General features: G+C 37.9%; 1 protein-coding gene across 2 annotated transcripts in view; it reads right to left on the bottom strand.

Annotated features, from left to right (window-relative positions):
* Nucleotides 1-24746, bottom strand: part of gpc6a (glypican 6a) — a 139992-nt gene that overhangs the window by 19978 nt on the left and 95268 nt on the right. The window contains exons 5-7 of one of the 2 annotated variants that reach the window (XM_026928953.3): nucleotides 8022-8152; nucleotides 7525-7662; nucleotides 6887-6916 (exon numbers count right to left, since the gene is read on the bottom strand). In XM_026928953.3, the coding sequence (XP_026784754.3) occupies nucleotides 6887-6916; nucleotides 7525-7662; nucleotides 8022-8152 (299 nt within the window). The remainder of the gene's footprint in view (nucleotides 1-6886; nucleotides 6917-7524; nucleotides 7663-8021; nucleotides 8153-24746) is intronic. The other variant, XM_026928956.3, reaches the window with a different exon arrangement.

Here is a 24746-nt window from a genome sequence, read left to right as displayed (position 1 = left end):
TTGGCCGGTGTTGGACATTTTTTTATTAAACAGATCATTATCAGTTACCTGCACTTAGCTCCACCCCTATGTATGATCACACCCCCCATGTATGACCCATGCGAATGCATGCAACTAATCATGAGTTCAGCTGTTTGAGCCAATTACCCTCTGACTTGATAGAATTGAGTGATGTGTGGCCATATTGTTTATGAATATCGACAAGTTTTTGTGAAGATACTACCAAAATCTTAAAATTAGTTCTCAAAACTAAGTTTTGCATACTATGCAAATTAGCTCCAAACCGAAGTAGGTGGAGCTTAATGATCCAAATTGCAAATTGGTTAGAAATTAGGTCCATAATCAGATGTGTGCACCAAACCATAGAAGAATAGAGGAAGAGAGAGAGAGAATGAAGAGAAGACAAAACGAGGAACAAAAGAAAAGGGAAAAGGAAAGAAGAAAAAACAAAGAGAGAAACAGCGGCAGAGCTGCACTTCCTGTCTCCGCCCCTCACTGTGAGAGCCATTTTGTTCAGCTTCACTCCTAGCTGAAGCCATATCTGTGTTTGTATTTTTTCCTTTGAACTACTGACTAAGTCAAATTGGCTTACTAGCTAGCTAGCTGGTTAGCTGGATTGCTAAGTAGTTAGCATGCTAATGACAATGCTTACAAATGAAAGACATACTGTATAGCTTCAGCATCTTTTGTGTACAGATATTGGGTGTATGAAATATACTAACAGTACAATCCACCATTTTGGAAAAAGAGGACAAACCACAGCAATGCCTTCTAAGTAAGTATCTGGGCTGGTGAAATAGACTCAAGAGTGATGATGTTGACTCAAATCCTTGTGTAACACTACTCTGATAATAGGATAATATATAGGAATAGCCAGTCCTGAAACTAGTTCTGGAACAGACAATCGGATCGATATTAGCATTAGCCTTCAGGCATGTTTCTACTCACGTGTCATTAGTTGGAACAGTGCAAGAGTGCATTATTTCTGCGACTTATATCTCACACTGTAAACAGATTCATCTCTGGTTTATCGTCCTCATTGTCCCGCTGGCGTTCTTCTGTCTGCCGTCGTTAAAGCCTCGTTAGCCTTCGCCGCTAATGTAAATGTGAGTGGTGGATTTAATGGCATCTCATATAAGCATATAAAGCCATTTACAAAGAACATTAGCATCAGCTAGCAGCTAATGGTGGCTCACACACATCAACAAGGACAATAAACATCAGACAGATCAAATGAAAGTCTCTAGGCACCCTCAGAAACAAGTTTCCCTTCTTGTTAATGGGTATGGCGTTCAATTGTAAGGCTCCATCACAAATGTAACATTTCACACCTAGTTAGTGTTCCTACTAGAGCGTGCACCATTTTTAAGGACCAGTACCTTGGAATTTTTCAAGGCTCCTTCCCAAATGCAAGACTTGACAATTCATGATTTGTCAAAGCTCTTTTTGAATGTCCATGCTGCCCATTTTTAGGGATTTGTCCCAAATGTTACAATTCATGACTAGTTAGTGTTTTTACCAGAACCTTGGTCATTCTGAGGCTCTGTCTCAAATGCTAGAATTGATTATTGCTCTTACTAGAATGTTGGCTATTATCTAGTTCTGCTTCAAATGTTCTTCTTAGAACATTTAAGGCACCATCCAAAGCATTAGAATTAACATCTAGTTAGTGTTTTCACTTGAATGTTGCCCATTTTAAGGCTCCATCTAAAATATTACACTTCATGAGCAGAACATTGTCTTTTAAGGCTCTGTTGCAAATGCTAGTATTTATTAATAGTGTTCTTTGGAGAACATCTGCCTTTTAAGGCTCCATCACAAACACTAGAATATACAAACGTTGTTCTAACAATATGCCTTGATGGTGGCTATTTTTTTTTGTCAGCTTAGTCATACAGTGTTCTTTCTCTTCTTTCTTTTCACCCACTCTTCTCTTCTCTCACTTTTCCTATTCATCCTTGTCTTCTTCTTGTCTTTAGGGCAAATTGACAAGTTTTCCCTTGATCATTCCCTTCCTCTTTTGTCTGCCTGGTTGCATTTTCATCCCTCTCTCTTCTTACATTTACCTCTTGTACCTCCTTCCATCCTGTTCACTGTCCTGAACTTCTCTCTTCTTCTCCTCCTGTAAAATGCATTGTTTCTCCCTTGCATTCAAAGAATTGATTTATTTTACTGCAATCCCTCACTCTACTTGGCCTGAAGTAAAAACACAGAAATGGAAGTGCTGAATATGGAGACACCAGTTATGTGGCGGGTAATAAACCTCGCTTAGTGGGACACATTTGTGGGTGAGAGACCGGCAGCATGTTAACAGTAAACACTCTGTGAGCATTCCAGAAGTAATTATAATTATACAGCAAGGCTCCACTCGGATAAAAACCACTGACCCAAACACTCAGGCTGTGCGTTCACTGCATTCTGTTTTATAAACCCAGAGTGCTGTTTAACTCCCAAAATAATGAGGACGCTTTACAAGTGCACTTAGAGCCACAGCATTTCAGGAAGTGATCTTTGCACAAAGCTAAATGAATTAGTACTCAGACTTGTTTATTTCATATCTAAAATCCTGAAGTTTTGCATTTGGTTTGTTGGTTTCTACCTGCTTTTATGGTTTGGTGTTAATATACTACAATATTTTGCCAACATCACCAAGTACTACTGAAAAATTTGCTCCCTGCTGCACACACTCTTCCTGTTGATGCTGCAGTTGTACATTCATGGGGTGACTACAGCCTCAGCTTGGCTGGAAGAAGAACTTGATTTGGGTGGAAGACACTTTGGTTTTGGATGATGAAACCTCTGCTTCTGTGGAAGGTCAAGTTTGGTTTGAAGAAGGCTCAGATGGGCTGAAAGAATCCTTGGTTTGGGTGGAAGGGCTCTCGGTTTTGTGGAAGAAGCTTAATTTTTGCTTGGAAGACGACTCAGTTTGGCAAGTCTTAGGCTGGCAAGAAGCCTTCATTTCAGCAGAAACTTGTTTCGGTGGAAGAATCTTTGGTTTGGGTGAAATAAATTTTGTTTTGGGTACAAAAAAAAATCCTTGTTTTGGGTGAAAGAAGCCTAAAGTTGGAGAAGTCCTTAGTTTAGCTGTAAGAGGCATTAGTTTTAGAGAAATAAGCTTGGTTTCGGCTAAAGAATGGCTAATTCTGTTTTGGCAATAGCATATCATTGGGCATAAGAAGACTCAGATTGGTGAAAGAAGTCTTAGTTTGGGCAGAACTAATCTTGGTTTGAGGTCAATAAACCCCAGCTATGGTGGATGAGTGGTATAAGAAGCCTCAAGTTGTGCATAAGATGCCTTGGTTTGGTTTCAACAGAAGAAGTTTTGGGTGGAAAAAAGTTTCAGCTTGGCCAAATAAGTCTTCGTTTGGCAGAGAAGCCTTCAGTTTGGGTGGAAGAATCCTGGGTTTGGAAAGATGACGCCTTGGTATGGGTTGAAGAATCATCGGTTTTGTGGAAGAAGCTTAAGTTTGGGTGGTAGATGCCCCGGTTTGGCAGATGAAGACTTAGTTTGGGTGAAAGAAACCTTGGGTTTAATAGAAGACATCTTGGTTTGGGTGGGTAGAAGAGGACTCAGATTTACATAAGAAGTCTTAGTTTAGGTGGCAGAAGCCTTGATTTTGGTGAAAGAAACCCTTTAGAAGCCAAAGCTAAAGCTTAAGTTTGGGTAAAAGGAACCTTAGTTTTTTTTGAAGAAGACTTGCTTTGAGGTGAAAAGACCTCAGTTTTGGATTGGGTGGAAAGATCCTTAGTTTGGCTTAAGCAAAACAAGATCCATTTTGGGTGGTAATAACCTTGGTTTGGACAGATGACACATTGGTATGGGCAGAAGCACCCCTTCTTGGCTGGAAGAAGCCTCCATTTGGTGGAAGAAGTCTTGGATTGTGCAGAAAGAACCTTGGTTTGAGCAGAAGAAAGCTTGGCTATTGTCGAAGGAGCGGTGGGAAAAGGCTTTGGCAGAACAATCCTTAGTTTGGGTGGTAGAAGCCTTTGTTTGGACAGAAGAAGCCTTGGTTTAGGTTGAAGCACTCTCTGCTTGGCTGAACTCAGTCTCAGTTTGGAGCAATACAATCTTATGTTTGGGCTTGGGTGGTGAAAGCATCAGTTTGGGCAAAAGAAGCTACTGTATGGGCACCACTGTCTGCAAGTTAGTTTATTAGTTGGGAAGAAGTTGAAAGGCTAGCTGGCTAAAGTGGTGGTAAAGTACCCACCTGTAATGTTCGGTGAAAATGAATCTTATGGTATGTAAAAGAAGGTGCTTTGTCATTACATAATTGTTTCAGTTTACACAAAAGTCAAATTTAAAAGAATCCTTCAATGTTACACAATATTATAGTTTTGTTTTTAATGATCATTTTACATTTGCGCAAGCGAGGGCGTTTTTGGCCCAGCCTGGGGCTTCACATTGTCAGTCAGCAGATACTCCTGCGCTTGTTTTTTGGGTGCTAGACACTTCTAAGTCGTTAGGGCAAATCGACAAGGGCACGTCGAAAACGGTATTGAAATGCAGACATGGTCCTAAATCGACCCCCTTGTTCCTTATGTAGTAAAATAACCATTTTGTGCAGTGTTCCCTGTGTAGAAATCACTCTAGGGCACTGGAGGGTTGGTCTCGCAGGATTTGGAACACCTCCATTCAGACTCGGGTCATGCACGGCGTGATGAATTGGGTCTGCACTAAAGGCCCGCGAGGACACGCCTGACAAGCCCAGTCCTGGAAGAATCAATAAAACTCTAATACCGCAGCAGAACGGGTGGAGAATACACATACACACACACACTCGTCTGTCTTTTCTCTCTTTTCTCTCCTCTCTAGGATTACGTGCTGCACTGCTGCAAAACACTGCTGGAGTTTGAGCAGTGCGTGATCCGGGATAAAAACACAATCCGATCTGAAACGAACTCTCGTCTCAAAGCAGCTCGGCTTAAAGAATATACATAAAAAAAAAATAAAAGAGATTTAGAGTCAGAGTTAGAGGACAGGATTAGAGTGGCCGGACCAGGGCTTGATATCCAAAAAAAAAAAAAAAAAAAACCCAAGGGCAATATATTGCAAAGCAATCCCTTTATGTCGTAAAGTGGAAGCTGACCCTTCTCACTTTAATCACTGAAGAGCTGTTAAAGCTGCAGTTCAGACAAACATGAAGTGTACACAGTATCCCTTTACCTAAAACGTAGTCAAAAAGCCAAGACGTGATTAGTTTCTGATATTTGCTTATTTAGTTTTGCTAACGTAACTAACAAGTAAGAGAAGTTTCTAGCCTCTAGTGTAGTACTGTATGTGCCTATATGCCTAAATCGTCACATTTTATTTTATTTGCGTTGCGATTTAATTTAATTTGACTTATTTATATTCTTACTTTCTTCAAACTGATGCTACTTCTAACCTTAGATAAATGTTTCTATACTTAGATTTTTGTTTTACCTTATTATTAAATCATATTTTATTTAATTCTTTATTGATTTCTCATTTTATAATTTACTTTTAGTCTAGTTTTGATTTCATTTTGGCTTTTTCACAGTTCTACACTTCTATTATTTACCCAATTTAATTATATTTTATTTAGTTTATTTCATTACATTTTGATCTAATTATATATTTAAAATTAAGTTTAAAAAAATATATATAATTAAAAAAAAAATTTTTTAGTTTGGTTTTAATTTGGTTTATTCACAGTTCTTGTGCTTATTATTATTATTATTATTATTATTATTATTATTTTTATTAACTTGTCCTTTTCATGCTATTATTATACTAGTCTTAACTTACTTTATTTACAGTAATGCTATTTTCTTTCTGCCCTTTATATTCAAAGTTTGCTATTTTATATAAATAAATTTATTCATATTTAGTTTGGAAATTTTAATTTATTTTATGAACCGTTTTGCTATTATTGTATTGTCTGATCTCTTGAGTTTAGTGAGAACCAGGCTGAAGTGTACACTAGGATACACGAGTGGGTTTGATTAGCTAAACATCTGGATGTTCTATAGTATATTTGTTATTTTATTTAGCTGAAATAGCATAGAAGAGCTGCTGAGAGTGTTCCACTGTTAGCCTCAGTGCTGAGGTTCTCGAGGTGAGCTAACACACAGACCTGCGTGTTCCTCTGGGGGTTGAGTCCATTAGCGTGTTTCTCTGACAGGACCGGGTAGTCCTGAGAATCTTATTCTTATTTATCCCCGTGTAGTGTGGAGGGCACAAACGAAGGAGACGTTTAGTAAAGTGTGCTTTGGGGAAAGGGGTCTTCAGGCAGCAGGCTGATGATTCAGTGTAAACAGACGAGAATGATCTGATAAATTCATCAACAAAAATAAATACATTTTGTGTTTAGATAATCCATTCTTAATGTAATAGTGGATAGTTTATTTATTTAGTGCATGCTATAGGAAATTATAGTCAAGTTCGTCAAACTTTCTCACTCTTTTTTTCTTGGCTGTGTTCCAAGCGTGAAGGGTTATCTCTAATGTGTAGTGCACTTATATATAGTGTCCCTAGTGTTTTATATTATAAATACAAAATATAAGAAAATCATATCTGTGGGAGAGAGAGAGAGAGAAAGAGAAATAGGAAGATGAGAGAATGAAACAGAAAGAAAGAAAGAAAGAAAAATTACAATAGAAAGATAAAAAAAGAAAGAAAGAAAGAAAGAAAGAAAAGTGAACCTGAAAGATATAAATACAGAGAACTCAAACCTCTGTACAACACATTGTAGTTTATATGCACATGACTATTATACAGCTGTGGGTGCGCGCGCGCGTGTGTGTGTGTGTGTGTGTGTGTGTGTGTGTGTGTGTGTGAGAGAGAGAGAGAGAGAGAGAGAGAGAGAGAGAGAGAGAGAGAAAGAGAGAGAAAGAGAGAGAAAGAGTAGGTGGATTGTCAGCTTACGCTGTCCTGCATTGTTCTCCAGACGCTCCTCTGGGAAGCAGTGTGAGAAATAACACAGAGATTGAGCCATTTCCTGACAGACAGACAGACAGACAAAATGACAGACAGACACACAGACAGAGAGACACAATGACAGACAGGCAGGCAGACACACACACACACACACACACACAGACAGACAGACAGACAGACAGATGCACACACAAGCAGGCAGACAGACACACAGACAGAGAGACACACAGACACAGAGAGACAGACAGACAGACAGAGAGACACACAGAGAGACACACAGACACACAGACAGAGAGACACACAGACAGTGAGACACACAGACACACACACAGAGAGACACACAGACACACAGACAGAGAGACACACAGACAGTGAGACACACAGACACACAGACAGTGAGACACACAGACACACAGACAGAGAGACACACAGACAGAGAGACACACAGACAGAGAGACACACAGACAAAAACACAGACAGAGAGACACAGACACACAGACAGTGAGACACACAGACAGTGAGACACACAGACAGACACACAGAGAGACACACAGAGAGACACACAGAGAGACACACAGAGAGACACACAGAGAGACACACAGACAGAGAGACACACAGACACTCACCAGTCTGTCGAGGCCGCTGCTCTCTGATGGAGTCATGTCTTCGGGGCTGTAGGGTTTGAAACGAGCATTGAACACCTCGCGGGTGCTCCGACCTGATCCGGATCTAACTGGTTTGGGATGACCACAACCCTGAAACACCTTCACACAACAGCAACAACAACAAAGTGGTTACCATGGTTACCAAAACAGCCTTCAAATATGTGTAATACGTGTCTTAGGTTGCGTCCCAAACAGTCATACTTCTCCACTAAATAGTGAGCCAAAAACAAGGCTTTCCTGGTTACCATGAAAAGTGGCTATGCACTACGGCTACGTCCCAAATCTACAACATAGAACCCTATAAATAGGTTACTATGAGTGTAATTAGGAAATGACCAGAGTAATAGTATGGTGGTTTGGGACACTGCCCATGGCCAGACTTGCTACACAATCAACATTACTGTTATAAGAAGTCATAGAAAGTCTGTGTGTGTGTGTGTGTGTGTGTGTGTGTGTACCTTGGCGGAGACTTGTATGCTGTTTTCCTGCATGGTCATGATGGCCTCAGAGATCTTCAAGTCGATCGGCTCCATCACGGCCTCAATGTTAAACGGCCCCTTCAACCTCTCAGCTACCAGGAGCATGGAGTCTACACACACACACACACACACACACACACACACACACACACACACACACACACACTAATAACTAGATTTGCATTTACTGAATGAAGCACACAGTGCGTGCAAGGAGCTAAGAAAGATGGAGAAAGAGGGAAAATAAGAGAGAGAAAGAAATGAATGAGAGAAAAGTCAAAAAAGAATGAAAAGGAGGGAGGAAGAGAAGAAGAAAGAAGAATAGGTAAGAAGGCATAAAAGAGAAGAATGAGTGAATTAAGAATGAATGTGAGTAAAGCCAATAACGGAAATGAGAAAAGAAAGGAAGAAAGAAAAAAACAGAAAAGTAGAAAGAACGAAAATACAAAGAAAGGGATAAAGAGTGGGGAAAATGTCGAAAGAAAGAGAGACAGACAATGAAAAGATGAGATAGGTAAAGAAAAGATATGATGGGGATGAAAAAAAGAAAAAAAATATATATAAAGGAATGGATGGAGAGGTGAAAAACAAAGTACAGTGTGGAAAAATAGAAATAATTAAAGAAAAAAAGATTAAATAAAGAAAGAGAGAATATAGAAAAGGAGGATAAGCAAAGCAAGGAAAAATGAAAGAGAAAAGGGTTAAAAGGATGAATAGAGGAAAAAAAAAGAGGATGGGACATGAAAAAGGAATAAGGAAAGGTGAAAAAAAACAGGATGGAGGGATACAAAGATGAAAAATAAGAAGTAATAATTAAGAAAGAAAGAAAGAAGTCAAGTAAAATGAGTAGAAAAAAGACAGAAAGACAAGAAAGAGATGCTTGCTCTTTTTCAGTCCCCTCTTCTTACATTTGAAACTTGATGTTTTAATTCTTGAAGCATTAGTTAGTACGCCCTTGACCCCTTGACCCCTTGACGACTTCCTGTCCAGACTATATAGATCAACATCGCACAAGTGTACACTCGCAGCACAAAATGGTCTACAAGCCACGCCCACTCTGTTCATCAGTCTGTGTGATTCAGCAACCTGTTAGTGAGGCATCAGTGTGTGTGTGTGTGTGTGTGTGTGTGTGTGTGTGCATGTGCGTGCGCGTCCTTCACCCGAATGTCTCCTGAATGTCCCATCCCGTCTCTGCAGTCGATAGTGTGGACGGACGCCGTGCCGCTCGCACAGTTCAGTCGTTAAATCTCAGTTATTAATTTGCGCTCGTAGGGAACCTATTACCACGGCCGGAGTGAGACTATCGATCCAAGTGCACTCTGGATGAACGAGGGTGGCATGAAAGTGTTTGATCTTTTCATTTAGGCCCGCTCCTGAACGATAGAACCGCCTGCAGGTGTCTCGCTCTTTCATTACAGCCGAGAGAGAGAGAGAGAGACAGAGTGAGAGAGGAAGATTTAAGACTTGATTGTCAATTAGGGCTTTGAAAGAGGAAGTGAAAGCGCGAGTGCTGTTGAAAAAATAAAAAGGAACGAATGGCTGCAGGCTTCAGGCACAAAATGGAAAAATGAAATAACAGCAAACGCAATTAACGTTGAGAGGTCAGAGAGACTCGAGAGATTTAATAACGGAGAAAAACACATTAGGCTCAATAGAGACGTGCCTCCATCTTCAGCGATAAAAAAAAAATATGTAGAACAAACACCGAGCTTCATAAAATCTGCCCCAGACACGCCCCAGACATTTTTTTTTTTAAATTACACGTAAAACTGTAGCTCAGTTTAAGTTTTATCAGGTACGATAAGAGACTTGTGTTTGTTATTAGGGTTTATTATTTGAAGTTATCATGATCAACAGAATTTTGTGTTTGGTTTTAATTTCCCTGTACAATACAGTCAGGTCCAGAATTATTGGCACCCTTGGTCAAGATTGTAAGAAAAAGTTATATGAGCAAAATCTAACCTTTAAAGAAAGCAAGAATAAATTTGTTTATATTTCACATTTATTTCATTGAAGACAATTTTATCTACTGTAATAAAAATATAACTGATCACTGAAGTAACATTGATTTTAAAATTTATTTACTAAAGTACTAAATGCAGGGTGCCAATATTTCTGACTCATAAGGTTTTTAAAAAAATTCTAAGAATAAGTTTATGTCAGTTAAACATATTTTCAACATTTTTACCAAACCTTTTTAATTTTTTTTTTTTTTTTTTTTTTTTAAACCATCTTCACCTTCAAGGGTGCCAATAATTCTGGGGCTGTAGTTTTCTAACATTAGCTAGCTGGCTCCACCCACTTTTCCACGTCTTCCCTTCCCATCGACCACACTCTCTTTTCTATATCCCTTTACCTACTTATTTTCTGGACTCCTCCCACTATTTCCTGATCCTTATCCAAACCACTCCCCCTATTTCCAGACTCCGCCCCTTTTATGAACATTTTTTTTGGGCCTTTCTTACTTCAGCCGTCTTTTCTTTTCACAACTGAATTAGATCAGAAAATATAACCATGGTTCTGTCTTTCAAGACTCCACCCACTCATCTTCTAAAACCCATCCTTCTTTTCTAGACTATATTCATTCATATATCCAAACTCCACCTATCTGAGCCAAGCCACACCCCTTTTCCCATTCCAGATAACCACTATTAGCTTTTAGATCCACCCTGCCACCTCTTTTCAGAGCTCTTCCCCAATTTCAAGATCTCTTCTTGCTTTTTACCCCTTTTTATAGAAATATTCTAGAGAACCATGATGTCTTCTTCAGGGTTATGGATTGTTAGTAGTAGGGTTCTCCAGTTTCCTCCCACTGTCCAAAAACAAACAGAGAGATGGATTGGCTATGCTTAATTGCCGCTAGGTGTGAATAAGTGTGTGAATGGTGCCCTGTAATGGACTGGTGTTCCATCAAGGGGTGAATTCTTCTACCTTGCGTCCAGTGTTAATGAGATCCACAATGTTCAGGATAAAGCGGTTACTGAAGATAAATGAATTCTTCCCCAGAAGCTCAGAGCTCCGAGCTGTCTGAGGAAGAAGACAAACAGAGGCGTTTTTTATTTGTAAATTCTGTGCGGTGGCGCGGAGCGAGTGAATCACCGACATGCCGCAGGGGGGGAAACGAGGACACATTTATTGTTTATTTTATTTTCAGAATTTGAAACTCGTCAAAGGTTCAGCGTTCACCTCAAACTGTGTACTGAAAAGTTTCCTCTCGCTGAGATCTGAGATCTGAGCTGCAGAGCGAGTAGGATGCTTTAACTTGAAATGGATCCTGAAGTGGCTTTTAATATTAGCTCCATGTTATAACTTTAAGTCTAAAATAGAAAGCACTGAAGCGCTAAAGAGGGCGCCTACAGAGGCAACAAAAAGTCTGATATATTCACACTTATCTGGGTTGAATTTCAGAACTTTCAGTTTAATCTGCATTTTATTACCAAACCGAAATGTTTGGTTAACTGATTGGTGGATGGAGTCAGAGGTAATTAGTGGGTGTGGTGGGTGGATTAGATGATAAGCAGTTAATGAGTGAAGTGGGTGGAGTCAGAAGTAATAAATGGATGTGCCTGGTGGAGTAAACAGTAATTATTGTGGTGGGTGGAGTCAGCAGAAAATAATGAGCAAGGTGGATGGAGTCTGAGGTGATTAGTGGGTGTGATGGGTGGAGTCATTAGTAATTAGTGCGTGTGGTGGGAGAAGTGAACATTAGTTAGGGTGGCATATGGAGGCAGTAGTAATTAGTGGGGGTGTTGGTGGAGTCTGAAGTAATTAGTGTAATGGGTGGAGTCAGAAGTAATTCATGGGGTGGGTGGAGGCAAAAGTAATTAGTCACTGTAGTGGGTAGAGTGAAAAGTAATTAGTGAGTGGGGTGGGTGGAGTCAGAAAAAAAATAACAGGTGTGGTGGGTGAATTCAGAAATAAATTAGTGGATGTGGTGGGTGGAGTTAAAACTAATTAGTTGATGTGGCTGGGTGGAGTCAAGATTAATGTGGTGGATGGAGGCAGAAGTAATTAGTGGGTGGGGTTGCTGGAGTCAAAGGAAAATAGTAGGGTGGATGGAATCAGCATTCTTAGTGGGTGTGTTGGATGGAGTCGGCATGAATAATAATCAGTAAGTGTAGTGGGTGGAGCTAGCAATTATTAGTGGGTGTAGTAGCTGAAGTCAGCTGTAATTGTTGGGATGAGTCAGAAATAATTAGTAGTTTTGGTGGGTGGAGTCTGGATTAATAATTAGTGAATAATAATTAGTGAATAATAATTAGTAGCTGTGTTGGTGCGTTCAGTAGTAACTAGTGTGCTTGTCATTTATGTGATGGAATACAGTGGTACTGGGAGTTAACAGGGATTGGTGGGTGTGGTGGGCGGAGTCAGAAGTAATTAGCGTTAGGGTTTAATGGGTGTAGTCATGGGCGTCTCTGTAGCAGCTCTCAAGTAATAAAATCATTGAAGCAATAAACAAAACAAACAAAAAAGCTCATTTAGTGCTCGACTGTGTTCACCTTCACTAATTAGGGAGCGACCAGGAGGGAGAGTTAATGAAATGCCTTTTACTTTTATTTTTTCTCTTTTTTCCCCCCATCATTCTTTTCCATCATGACTTTTGACACTCTTCAACGTTAAGTCTATCATTTATCCATGGTTTATATTCAGCTCCTGCTGCTTCACTCTAACCGAGGTGTTGTAATTGCAACTATTTTGAAGTGTGCGAGGTTAAAAAAAAAAAAAAAAAAAAAAAGGATTGCAGGAGGAAGTGGCGTATCCTGGAATGCTTAGTGTTTAAAATGTCGCAGTTGGGTGTTACAGCGAGTTTAACCACAGGCATGCTGATTGAATGTTTCCTCTAAGTAAACACTCAATTTTTATTTATTTCCCCAGAGGAAAAGCCACAGCTGTCACATAGCTAGAAAAGAGTTCAGGGACACGCTCCAAATGTGTAGCGCTGCCTACTCCTACACACTACAGCATCATGTACATCAGGTATGACACAGAAGGGAGGATTAACACCTTAACACTTATACACACATATGGTGGGTTTAAAGGATGTGGTTATATAAAGAGAAAAAAGAGAGATGCTGAGTGTTGGAAAGAGAGCACCAGTGTGAGAGTGAGACAGAGAGAGTGAGACAGTGTGAGAGTGAGACACAGAGAGAGGATGAAAGAGAGCGACGGATGGTGTGATGGTGTGATGGTGTGAATGAAACACTTTATCTGTCTCCGCATCTCTGTCGGGGTTTGTACCTGTCAAATCCATCACCGCCGTCGCACGCTCCATCACTCCGCGGAGAGAAAGACAGACGGAGAGAGAGAGAGACGGATGGAGAGAGATGGACAGATCTCGGATAACAAGGAAGTCAGAGTGAGGGAAGACGTGGGAACGAGGGATGCCGAGATGGGAAAGATAAAGAGTCGTCCTACACTGATTATTCAAGATGCAAATAAACACATAAGTCAAAGAAAAATATTATATATTTTTTTTTATATTAATTTATTACTTTTTATATTACTCTATCTTTATTTGCATCTAGAAAGCAGAACAAAAGAATTAAGAAATAAAGACAGTAAAGTCAGAGGTAAAGTAAATAAAGAAAACTAGGGAATAACAAATTAGAAAATAATTAAAGTAGTTGAAAGAGTATAAATACATTAAATAATTAGTTAGTAAATAAATAAACGATGTAGTAATGACCTGAATAAGTAGATAAAGGAAAGATTTGCTCAGAAAGAAAGAAAACAAAGCAAAGCAAAGAATAAACATTAAATGGTAAAAATAATAAAAGGAAGATAAAAACAATAAATGGGGGAAAAAAGACAGGATGGGATATGAAAAAAAAGGAAAAAGGAAGTATGGAGAGGTGAAAAAAATGGACACAAAGATGAAAAACAAAATGTTAGAAAGAAAGAAAGTAAGAAAGAAAGATAGTAGAGAGAAGGAAATAACAGAAAAATAGTGAAAGCTGAAATAACGAAAGATGGCAAATAAAGAAAGAAAACAAACCAAGAAGAAAAAATGGAAAAAAAAGATAAGATAAATAAAGAAAAGATGCAATGGGGAATGACAAAAGAAAAACTAAGGGAAGGGATGGCGATGTGGACAGGAAAGTGAGCCAAAATAGGAATAATTAAAGAAAAAAAGATTAAACAAAGAAAGACAGGATAGGGAGATAAAAAGGAAAAAGAAAAAAATAATAAAAGAGAGAGAGAAAAAACAAAGCAAGGAAAAATGAAAGAGAAATGTCATTAAAGGTATGAATGGAGGAAAAAAAGACAGGATGGTTGATGAAAAAACAAAAAGATGAAAACAACTACGAAGTATTAATTAAAGAAAGAAAGAAGGAATGAAGGAAGGAAGGACGATTTGAAAAAGATGTGGCAAAGAAAGAGATAAAAAAAGAAAAAGAATGAAATAAAGAATTGAAAATAATAATAATAATAATAATAATAATAATAGTTTACTGTATCAGTGATGTTAATGCTAGTGAGCTGAATGTGTGTGTGTGTGTGTGTGTGTGTGTGTGTGTGTGTGTGTGTGTGTGTGTGTGTGTCTGGCTCGCTGAGAAATTCCTGCTCATCTTTACCCAGATGTGTTTATAGAGTTCGGTTTTCCTCCTTTAACGTTCTCCACCCGCTCCGTCCCCGGTTCCTGCGCTGATGCTCGTGTTTGTGTGTATTTTTACCCGCTTCTTTACAAGGACAGGAAATATCGGGGAGCTCGCGGTGGGCTCACAGCCGCCTCGGGTTTCTGCTCCACATCAAAACCGCGCGATTAAAAAGAAATGAGTCACTAAAATCAATGCGGATCACTTACACTGCGGTGACAACAGGCTCGCTAACGGCAACGCGAGCTGAAAACTTAATTAGCCATGAAAATGAGCAGGACAGAGAGAGAGAGAGGGAGAGAAACAATGCTGAGCTGCATGACCTGTACATATGTCCAGTGTTTAGCCGTTAAAGAAATAACCATGTTTCAAAATTCTAAACTGCTTTAATGCGAAAACATTTTAGTTTGTAGTTAGTGTTTACTAGAATGCTAGTTTGTTTACTGTAATGCTACTTGCCAATTGATAGTTCAAGCTAGTTCATTAAAACTAGTTTAGCCCGTTTGTTATAATGCTAGTTTGCGTTTTAGTCTGTTTAACATAATGCTAGCATGTGTGTTAGGCTGTTTACAGTAATGCTAGTCTGTAAGTTTAAAAACAAACGCTTCTTCTAAGCATGCTGTTTTTCACATGATAATATGCTAGCAATATACCAAAACTATAATAATAGTTTGTGTGTTACTCTGTTACTATAAAGCTAGTTCATGTTTTACTCTGTTTACTATAAAACTAGTTCATGTTTTACTCTGTTTACTATAATGCTAGTTTGTGTTTTACTTTGTTCACTATAAAGCTAGTTATAAAGCTAAAACTAAAAACTAGTAAAGCTGAAACTAAAAAAAAGCTAAAACTAGTAGTAGCTAGTTTGTGTTTTACTCTGTTTACTATAAAGCTAGTTAACTAGTTAAGCTAAAACTAAAAAAAGGCTAAAACTAGTAGTAGCTAGTGTGTTTTACTCAGTTTACTATAAATCTAGTTTGTGTTTTACTCTGTTTACTATAAAGCTCGTTTGTGTTTTACTCTGTTTACTATAAAGCTAGTTTGTGTTTTACTCTTTACTATAAAGCTAGTTTGTGTTTTACTCTGTTTACTATAAAGCTAGTTCATGTTTTACTCTGTTTACTATAAATCTAGTTCGTGTTTTACTCTTTACTATAAAGCTAGTTTGTGTTTTACTCTGTTTACTATAAAGCTAGTTCGTGTTTTACTTTGTTTACTATAAAGCTAGTTCATGTTTTACTCTGTTTACTATAAATCTAGTTCGTGTTTTACTTTGTTTACTATAAAGCTAGTTCGTGTTTTACTTTGTTTACCATAAAGCTAGTTTGTGTCTTACTCTGTTTACTATAAAGCTAGTTTGTGTTTTACTCTGTTTACTATAAAGCTAGTTCGTGTTTTACTCTGTTTACCATAAAGCTAGTTTGTGTTTTACTCTGTTTACCATAAAGCTAGTTTGTGTCTTACTTTGTTTACTATAAAGCTAGTTCGTGTTTTACTTTGTTTACTATAAATCTAGTTCGTGTTTTACTCTGTTTACTATAAAGCTAGTTCGTGTTTTACTTTGTTTACCATAAAGCTAGTTTGTGTCTTACTCTGTTTACTATAACGCTAGTTTGTGTTTTACTTTGTTCACTATAACGCTAGTTTGTGTTTTACTCTGTTTACTATAAAGCTAGTTTGTGTTTTACTTTGTTCACTATAACGCTAGTTCATGTGTTACTGTTTACTATAATGCTAGTTCGTGTTTTACTTTGTTTACTGTAAAGCTAGTTTGTGTTTGTACATATTATTGATTTAGCAAAAAAAAAAAAAAAAGTCAGGAAATTGTGCTTAGTGTGCTATAAAATGAAAAGCTAGAAAAACTAGGACACATACAGCTGATGTTTTTCTCACTTTCTCGCCTCAAAGTGAGCACAGGATTTAGGTGACAGCTTTCGAGGTGACGTTCACGTTCACATCCTCCATATGTGCACGTGCAGTGTTAAAGCCTGAATCGAAACATAATCTGTCACAATATTTTCACTGTAAAATGTCTCCAGTAATCACACACACACTTCTGGATCTGGTATTTGATATGTAAGACAACGTCCAGTGCGCTTAGCTGCTCCGCTGCCCTCCGGCACACTCGTCTTAAATGTTTTAAACACTCAATCTGCCGGTTGGGGATCCGCGACTTTATGGCCAAAGCTTTTCATTTTACTGAAATGGAAAGTCTTGACACGGCCAACTCACATTCACTGTGCTCAAAATGTTCTCTACTTTTTTTCACCAAAAAAAACATTGAAGGTCACAAACTCAGTCAAGAGATTTTAGAAGGAGATGGAGATGGAGGATGGAGTTCGCTCGTGACCCTTTCAAATCTTTACAGTTCTAGACTGATTTTTTTTTTTCGCTTTACTTTGCTATATATTCAACTACATACACTGCAAATGCCTAGGTTCTTCAAAAATAATAAACAAAAACACGTCTTTATAAATGTGCGTATTTTTACTAAACATGTAAAGCGTCAATCGAAAGTAATTCAATTAATCTCTTTAATAAATAACTCATTATTTAAACAAAAATTCAATCAGTAACACTCCATATTCTTCCTTCCTTCCTTCCTCATACCCAGCCTTTTTCTTTTTCTTTTCTTTATTTCATCCCACCCACTTTCTTTCTTTCTTTCTACTCCTTTTCTGTTCATTTTCTTTCTCCTTCCTTCCTTCATCACACCCAGCCTTTTTCTTTTCTTTGTTTATTTCATCTCACCCATTTTCTTCCTTTCTTTCTTTCTTTCTTTCTTTCATCCAAACCTGCTTGTTTGTTTGTTCCTTCCTTCCTTCCCTCCCTCTCATGGAATCTTATTTCTTCTCTTATCTTTTCTTTTGCTTCCTTCCCTTTTTTCCTTCTTTCTTTCCACCCATTATTATTTCATTTCTTTTCTTTTTCTGTTCTTTTGATATTTTGGATATGACATATGCAAAAAAAAAAAAAAAAAAAGGGCAAACCAGGATTGTCCTCGCATCAAACAGAAATTATAGTATAAATTCTCGTCTACTTCCAAACACTAATGTGGAATTAACTGAAAATCTCAAATGTCTCATTTCAGTACAATGTTTTTTTTTCTGAGTTATGAGCTAGAAATAAAAAGTAAATAAAAAAAAAATGCATTACAATATTTTACTAAAAACAGTAATAAATTCAGCTCGGGGTGCAATTTGGGATTGTTACCAAAACAGATTCTTTCACCAGACTGGAACTGCTCCTGTGTGTCTTTTCACATGACTTCAGTCTTATTGTGCGTTTCATTTATTCTCAGTATTGACTCTGGATTTCAGTCTGTGGAGAGAAAAAAAAAAAAAAGACTTTTTTTTTTGGTGTATCTTCAGTCAGATTTCTGAGCGTAGGAGAAAGAGGACGTCCGTGTCTCCTTGAGTTTGTCTCCTCCTCCTCTCCTTTCGGGGACAGAAAAAGAAAGCGATGTGGTGCAGTAACGATGTCACAGAGCTGTTCATCATCCGAATGTAACACACACACACACACACACACACCCCATGAAAATCTCATTATCGCCACAACAGATCAGTACACAGTGCCTGATATCGATCTCCATATCAGTGGGATGAGTGTTTAAGCCGTCCTGCGGGGTTTTAATTACTTTGCGGTCCAATGGCGTGGATTGATGATGTCACACCGTTTTTATTTTATTGTACTCTTAAAAGCACATGAGGTTTATAGTGCCAGACAGATGCGCTGCATTAACCCGCTATAATGAGCGGATATTTTCACATTCATTATATTTCCTCCTGCGTTCGTCATCTAGATGTTTAAAGGTGCATTAGGTACGTTTTTTTTTTAACAGTTACGTTTGTTCAACATTCGAATGGTGACGCCCATTCCACGTCCGAAGCTCCGCCTCCAGGATCTACAGTGGCCTGTAGAGTAGAGTGTCTATAAAATGAAAAACAAGCGTTCCAGACAGGATGTCAGTTTTCCAAATGGGTTTTCTCAGAGACTTACAGTTTTTGTCAATTGCTTTGGCTTACTGCTTGAAACAGTTTTGGCAGCGGACCCTGGAAGTGTTTCCTTACATCCAAATTTCAGTCAAGCTCTACTTTTCCACGGACACTGAATGCTTACTGTATCAGAATGTCATTTTTTTTTCTCTATATCAAACTGACTACTATTCAGATGCAGATTTTGACAGTACAAGGAACAATACAGTAAACAGAAAACTTACACAGCACAATAGAATGCAAAAATGCATCAATACAAAAAAAAAAAAAATCAAACCAAAAATAATACAATGTACTGTAACACAGTAATACTATAGTGCTACACTAAAGACTCTGTCCACCTCACTAGACGTCCTGTCGCTCCTGTCTGTCTGGCCAGAGGTTTTCATCGACATCACACTTGATATTTTCCCTTGCGTGCCGCAACCATCCCCTGCAGTGCTCTGCTGGGAATCCACTGCAGCAAACAGAGACATTTGGTCTCGAGGTTGATGATCATAGACTTCAGGAATTTCAGGAACTCCATTAGCATCCTTTGGTGGACATGAAACCATTCCCTGATGATATGGTGGAAGCTTACGTTATCCCACACAATTACAAAATTTGGCAAGTCGAGACTTACTAAACCTTGCCCTGTGATGAGTTGGCACCTTGTCCAGGTTGGTACCCGCCTTGTGCCCTGAGTCCCCCTAGGATAGGCTCCAGGCTCCCCAGCGACCCTGTGTAGGATAAGCGGTATGGAAAATGGATGGATGGATGAACTTACCAAACCTCTCTTTGTCTCACTTGATTAGATCTCTGTCAAGGGTGTCCAAGGCTGTCCATCAGGAGATGCAATACTGGGAAATGTGTACTCACAACATTCTCAGACATGATTGTTATATTGCCCCACGTGCTGGCCTACTGTGGCTCGGTGGCACCTGACATTTCTCCTGCCACGTCTCCTGCCTTTGGCCGGATTGAAACCAACCTCATCCACGAACACAAGGGCATGTGGGATTTCACGTCCAAAAATTACATTACAAAAATCCCATATCAATGCTATTTCTGGAATATATGCCTGACAGGTTTTGACGGTTGAATGGACTGCTGTGCATTTGATGACTTGCACAGTGAAAGATTTCATATCTGCAACACGTCAGTTTTGATCAGCAAGAAATATGCATTTGGTAATTGTGCGAATCGTAGACAGTTGTGCTTAGATGTGCTGAAACATGTGAAATTTGCTTAAAAGAGTAAGAAATTTGAATCTGTTAAGAACAAGTGACCAGTGGTGTAGAGGTTTACACGTTGTATTGAAAATATTATTTATCATTTGAGAATTGGGTCAAAGCAATTAAGAAAAACTGTAATATACTTTTTCTATGGCTTAATGCATTTTTTTTTTTTAAAAATCATGTTCTACATATCTTCCAGGTCATTTGCACAAAAAATACACATTGTTACAATTAGAGGGATTTCGAGTACATCATCAGAGAGTAATCTGATCTGGAAACGGAAAAAAAAATGCCTATGTACTGTACAGCTAATAAGAATGTTGGATATTCTGTTAATGTTAATGTTACTGTATGTCAACAACAGCAGTGCACGATTCTCGATTCTGATTGGTTGGAAGGTGTTGAATATTTTCAAAACAGCGGCTGTGACATTAGTGTGGCTGCAAATCACAGGTTTATATTAATAAATAATCACAGGTTTATATTAGTAAATAATCACAGGTTTATATTAATGCGCTCGTTCTAATACGTTATCGTTTCTATAGTAGCGGCTCATTCATGGCGACATCGGGACTTCTATCATCATTTTTCTGTTATTTTCTTCTTCCTTCCACCCTTTCTTTTTCTCTTTCCCATTGTTCTTGCAATATTTCTTTCTTTCCTCTGAACACATTTTTCTTTCTTTCTTTCTTTCTTTCTTTCTTTCTCTGTCTGTCCCAATATGTTCTTCCTTTTTTCTATTATTTGTTTCATTCTCTTTTAGTTTTTTTAATTTCTGTTATATATTTATGTCTATATTTTTTTCTTTCATTATTTTTCTGCTATTTCCCTCTTTCCTCTACGCTTTTTTTTCTTTCCCATTGTGCTTTGATTGTTCTCTTTCTCTTTCTTTCTTTCTTTCTTTTTCTTTTATCCTACCACCCTTTCTTTTTTTTTACTTACTCTTTCCTTTGCTTACTTTTCCTTTCCCTTCCTTCCTTCCTTCCTTCCTTCCTTCCTCCCTCATGCCACATTGTCCCACTAACTTCTTTCTTTCTGTTCTGTTCTGGTCTTTCACTTTTTTCTTTCCTCCTTTATCTTTCTTCACCCCACTTTCTTCTTTTTATTCCTCATTAATTTCTTTCTTTCCATTTTTTTCTTTTGTTTTCTTTCATATTTTCTTTTTTCCATCTTTCCAGAAGAAAGACTGAATGGTTGTGTTTCCATCACACTGCTGTTCTTGTTACAATAATCCGCTACTCGATATGTGGCACCTATTTATGTAGTAAGACCTATCTCATTTTCACTCTTAACATTTAGCAGCTACAATTTGCGGGGTTACCATGACAACTAGCCTGAGGCTGTGTCCCAATCTGCTGCACTACCGCAGCACATAGTTAAGTTAAAATAGAACACCATGCACAGGTGTAATTACCACAAGCGTACGACATACTTCGTTCGACATGCTATTTAGCACTGAGGTGTGGCGGATTGGGACACAGCCCACAGAGAGACGGTCACATTTAGCCTCCGGCCGCTCTGTTTAAAACGTGGACCCTGAAATTAATGGGTTTATTAATTTAGTGTTGGACGCACGGGGACGTCTGTCTCCGTCTCAGTTTTAGCCTCGAGATAAAGGAGCTGGCCCACCTCACACAGCACCTTCATGGGAGTGCGCACTCTCTGCACGCCCTCATCCGATTGGCAGAAGTGATGCGCTGATGATCCCTCCTCGCAGTTTATTATTAGCTAGTGAATTATGAATGTCAGAGATGTGACCTCTGTTCTGGGGTTGGGATATGACAGGAAATACCGTTTCATTCCCAACCTGCATGGATAATTCTCTCTTATCATTAGGGAATTTGAACATCACCCACTTCACATTTCAGTGTGTGTGTGTGTGTGGGTGTGGGTGTGGGTGTGTGAGTCTGAAACACAGCCCGTAACTGACTGCCGCTCTTCCACCGACTTTGTCTCATTGCTACAGTTCCGAATGTTTTACAGAAGAGCAGCCGAAGAAAACACACTTTGTCATTTACGCTTCTCAGTTTCCTGATGGCTCCGCTTTAATGGAGAAGGAGTAATTTCCGCAGAGACGCTTTCAGAACGAGCAGCTTTCTGTTTTCCGGCACAGAAATCAATGATCATTTCCGCTGGATTAGACCTACACACTTTCTGTTCTGTCGTCTTATAACACAAAGAGATAACAAGACAAGGGCACTCTTTCCACGGGCTCTGTCCCAAACCACATACTAATGTGAACTACAGAAAACAATATTACTAAACTAAAAAAAAAAAAAAAAAAATTTTAAAGAAAAAAAATTACATTATATTAAACATTCAGAATAAATATATACTAAAACTACCAAAAAATGAAAGCTTAAAATACTGCCTTTGAAAAGAAGTACAAATAATATAACAAGAGCAATAACAAAATGACTTGTAAAATACTTGTAAATAATTAGAAGTACTGACTTTTAAATGGTAAATAATTAAAGTACTAACTTTTAGTACTGATTTTTTTCCCTGTAGATCATTAAAGTACTAACTCTGTAATTGTAGATAATTAAGTATTGACTTTTTCCTTGTAGACAATTAAAGTGCTGACATTTTTATTTATAGAAAATGAAAGCATTGACCCTTTACTTGTAGATAATGTGCTGACTTTTTGCTTGTAGATAATTAAAGTACTGACTTTGCATTAACATATCTTTAAAGTACTGATTTTTTTTTTGACATTTTACCTGTAGACAATTAAAGTGCTGACTTTTTAACTGAAGATAATTAAAGTACTGACTTCTTAATTGAAGATAATTAAAGTACTGACTTTTTACTTGTCGAAAATTAACCTACTGACTTTTACTTTTAGAAAATTTAAGTACTGTGCTTTTACTTGTAGATCATTAAAGTATGGGCAGTTTACTTGTAGATAATTAATGTGCTGACTTTTTACTCTTAGTTCATTAAAATAATGACTTTTATTTTTAGATCATTAAAGTACTGAATTTTCACTTGTAGACAGTTAAAGTGCTGGCTTTTTATTTTTAGATCATCAAACTACTGACTTTTTACTTGTATAAAATTAAAGCGATGACTTTTTCCTTGTAGACAAGTAAAGTACTGACTTTTTTATTTATAGAAAATGAAAGCATTGACCCTTGTAGATAATGTGCTGACTTTATGCTTGATAATTAAAGAAAAGGTTATTTAAGATAATTAAAGTACTGACTTTGCATTAACATATCTTTAAAGTATTGATTTTTACTTTAGCTCATTAAAGTAGATCATTAAAGTACTGACATTTTACCTGTAGACAATTAAAGTGCTGACCTTTTAATTGAAGATAATTAAAGTACTGACTTTTTACTTGTAGAAAATTTAAGTACTGTGCTTTTATTTGTAGATCATTAAAGTATGGGCGGTTTACTTGTAGATAATTAATGTGCTGACTTTTTACTCTTAGTTCATTAAAATAATGACTTTTATTTTTGGATTTATTTTTAATTGTACAACATTAAAATGACTTTTTACTTGTAGACAATTAAAGTGCTGGCTTTTTACATGTAATATATTAAAGTGCTGACCTTTTATTTTTAGATCATCAAGCTACTGACTTTTTACTTGTAGAAGATTAAAGTACTGACTTTTTACTTGTAGACAATTAAAGTGCTGACTTTTTAATTGTAGACAATTAAAGTGCTGACTTTTTTATTTATAGAAAATGAAAGCAGTGACCCTTTACATTTCACTTGTAGATGCTTCAAGTACTGACTTTGTATTAACATATCTATTAACGTACTGACTTTTTACTTAGCAATTATTTGGGATTTTTAAAAAAAATGAAAAATTGTTTATTTTATCTATCTTTTATTTTTGACACCGTGATCCTGTGTGGTCTGTGTGTATGTGGGTGAGTTCAGTGGACGGATGAGGCAAGCCGAGAAGAAATGTTTAAATGAAACCCTGTAATTCTCTTGTGTATAACGAGCAGCCGAGGGTCTCCACTTTGGCTGAAGTCTGCGCGCTAACCAAACAGACAGAGAGGCAGCTGTTCCATTAGGCCGCTCCCTAAATCACCCCACACAACACACACACACACAAGCAAAAAGGATGGAATCGGAGCGCGACCCGATCAATAAGGCCTTATCAACAGATCCTGAAGCTAAATGTCACGATCGGCTTTTAGGAACGACATTACGACATCAAACACACACACACACACACACACACACATAAATATTCAATAGACAAACGGATTCTCGACGGCGGCGTGACCGAGCCGAGTCGGGGTCGATGGCTTTTTGTGAACGAGAGACACACTGATTGAAAATCGATAGTGAGGAAAATGAAAAATCTGCAGAAATGTCACAGAACAAAGGAGAGGAAAAAAACAGATGCGTGTAAGAGAAAAGTGTTAACACGCCTCAGTGTTTTAGCACGAGATGACACACGGTCAAACATCTTGCAGAGAATTCAGCAGATTCCTCCTGTGATATACGGCGATATGTGGCTAGCATGCGTGCTTCAGAATAGAATCACTAATCTGTGTGGACAGAAATCTGAAAATTCTTTTCACCACGGAGGACATAGCTGTCATTCCAACTGAGGAACATGTTTATGTCTTGTAATGAACATTTTTTGCTTTAATAAACAGTCATGGTTTAATAAACATCACTTAGCAAGCTAAACACAATCTGGCAGAACGGACATTAGCTAGCTAGCAAAGTTCACTACCAGAGCCTTCTCGGTTTATATCTGAACTAAAAAGCTAATTAGCAAGTGATTTTATATCAAAATGATGTGAAATCAGTTCATATCATACACAAGACATTAGCAAGCTGAGATGAACATAGATCTTCTCCACCTGAGCTTGCTCAAGCTAACTAGCTAGCGTTATTGATGTAAGATAGTTAG

The sequence above is a fragment of the Pangasianodon hypophthalmus genome, chromosome 26 (genome assembly GCF_027358585.1).
Source record: "Pangasianodon hypophthalmus isolate fPanHyp1 chromosome 26, fPanHyp1.pri, whole genome shotgun sequence".
Lineage (NCBI taxonomy): Eukaryota > Metazoa > Chordata > Actinopteri > Siluriformes > Pangasiidae > Pangasianodon > Pangasianodon hypophthalmus.
Note: the sequence above shows the minus strand (reverse complement) of the source record. Positions and strands in the feature narration are given on the sequence as shown.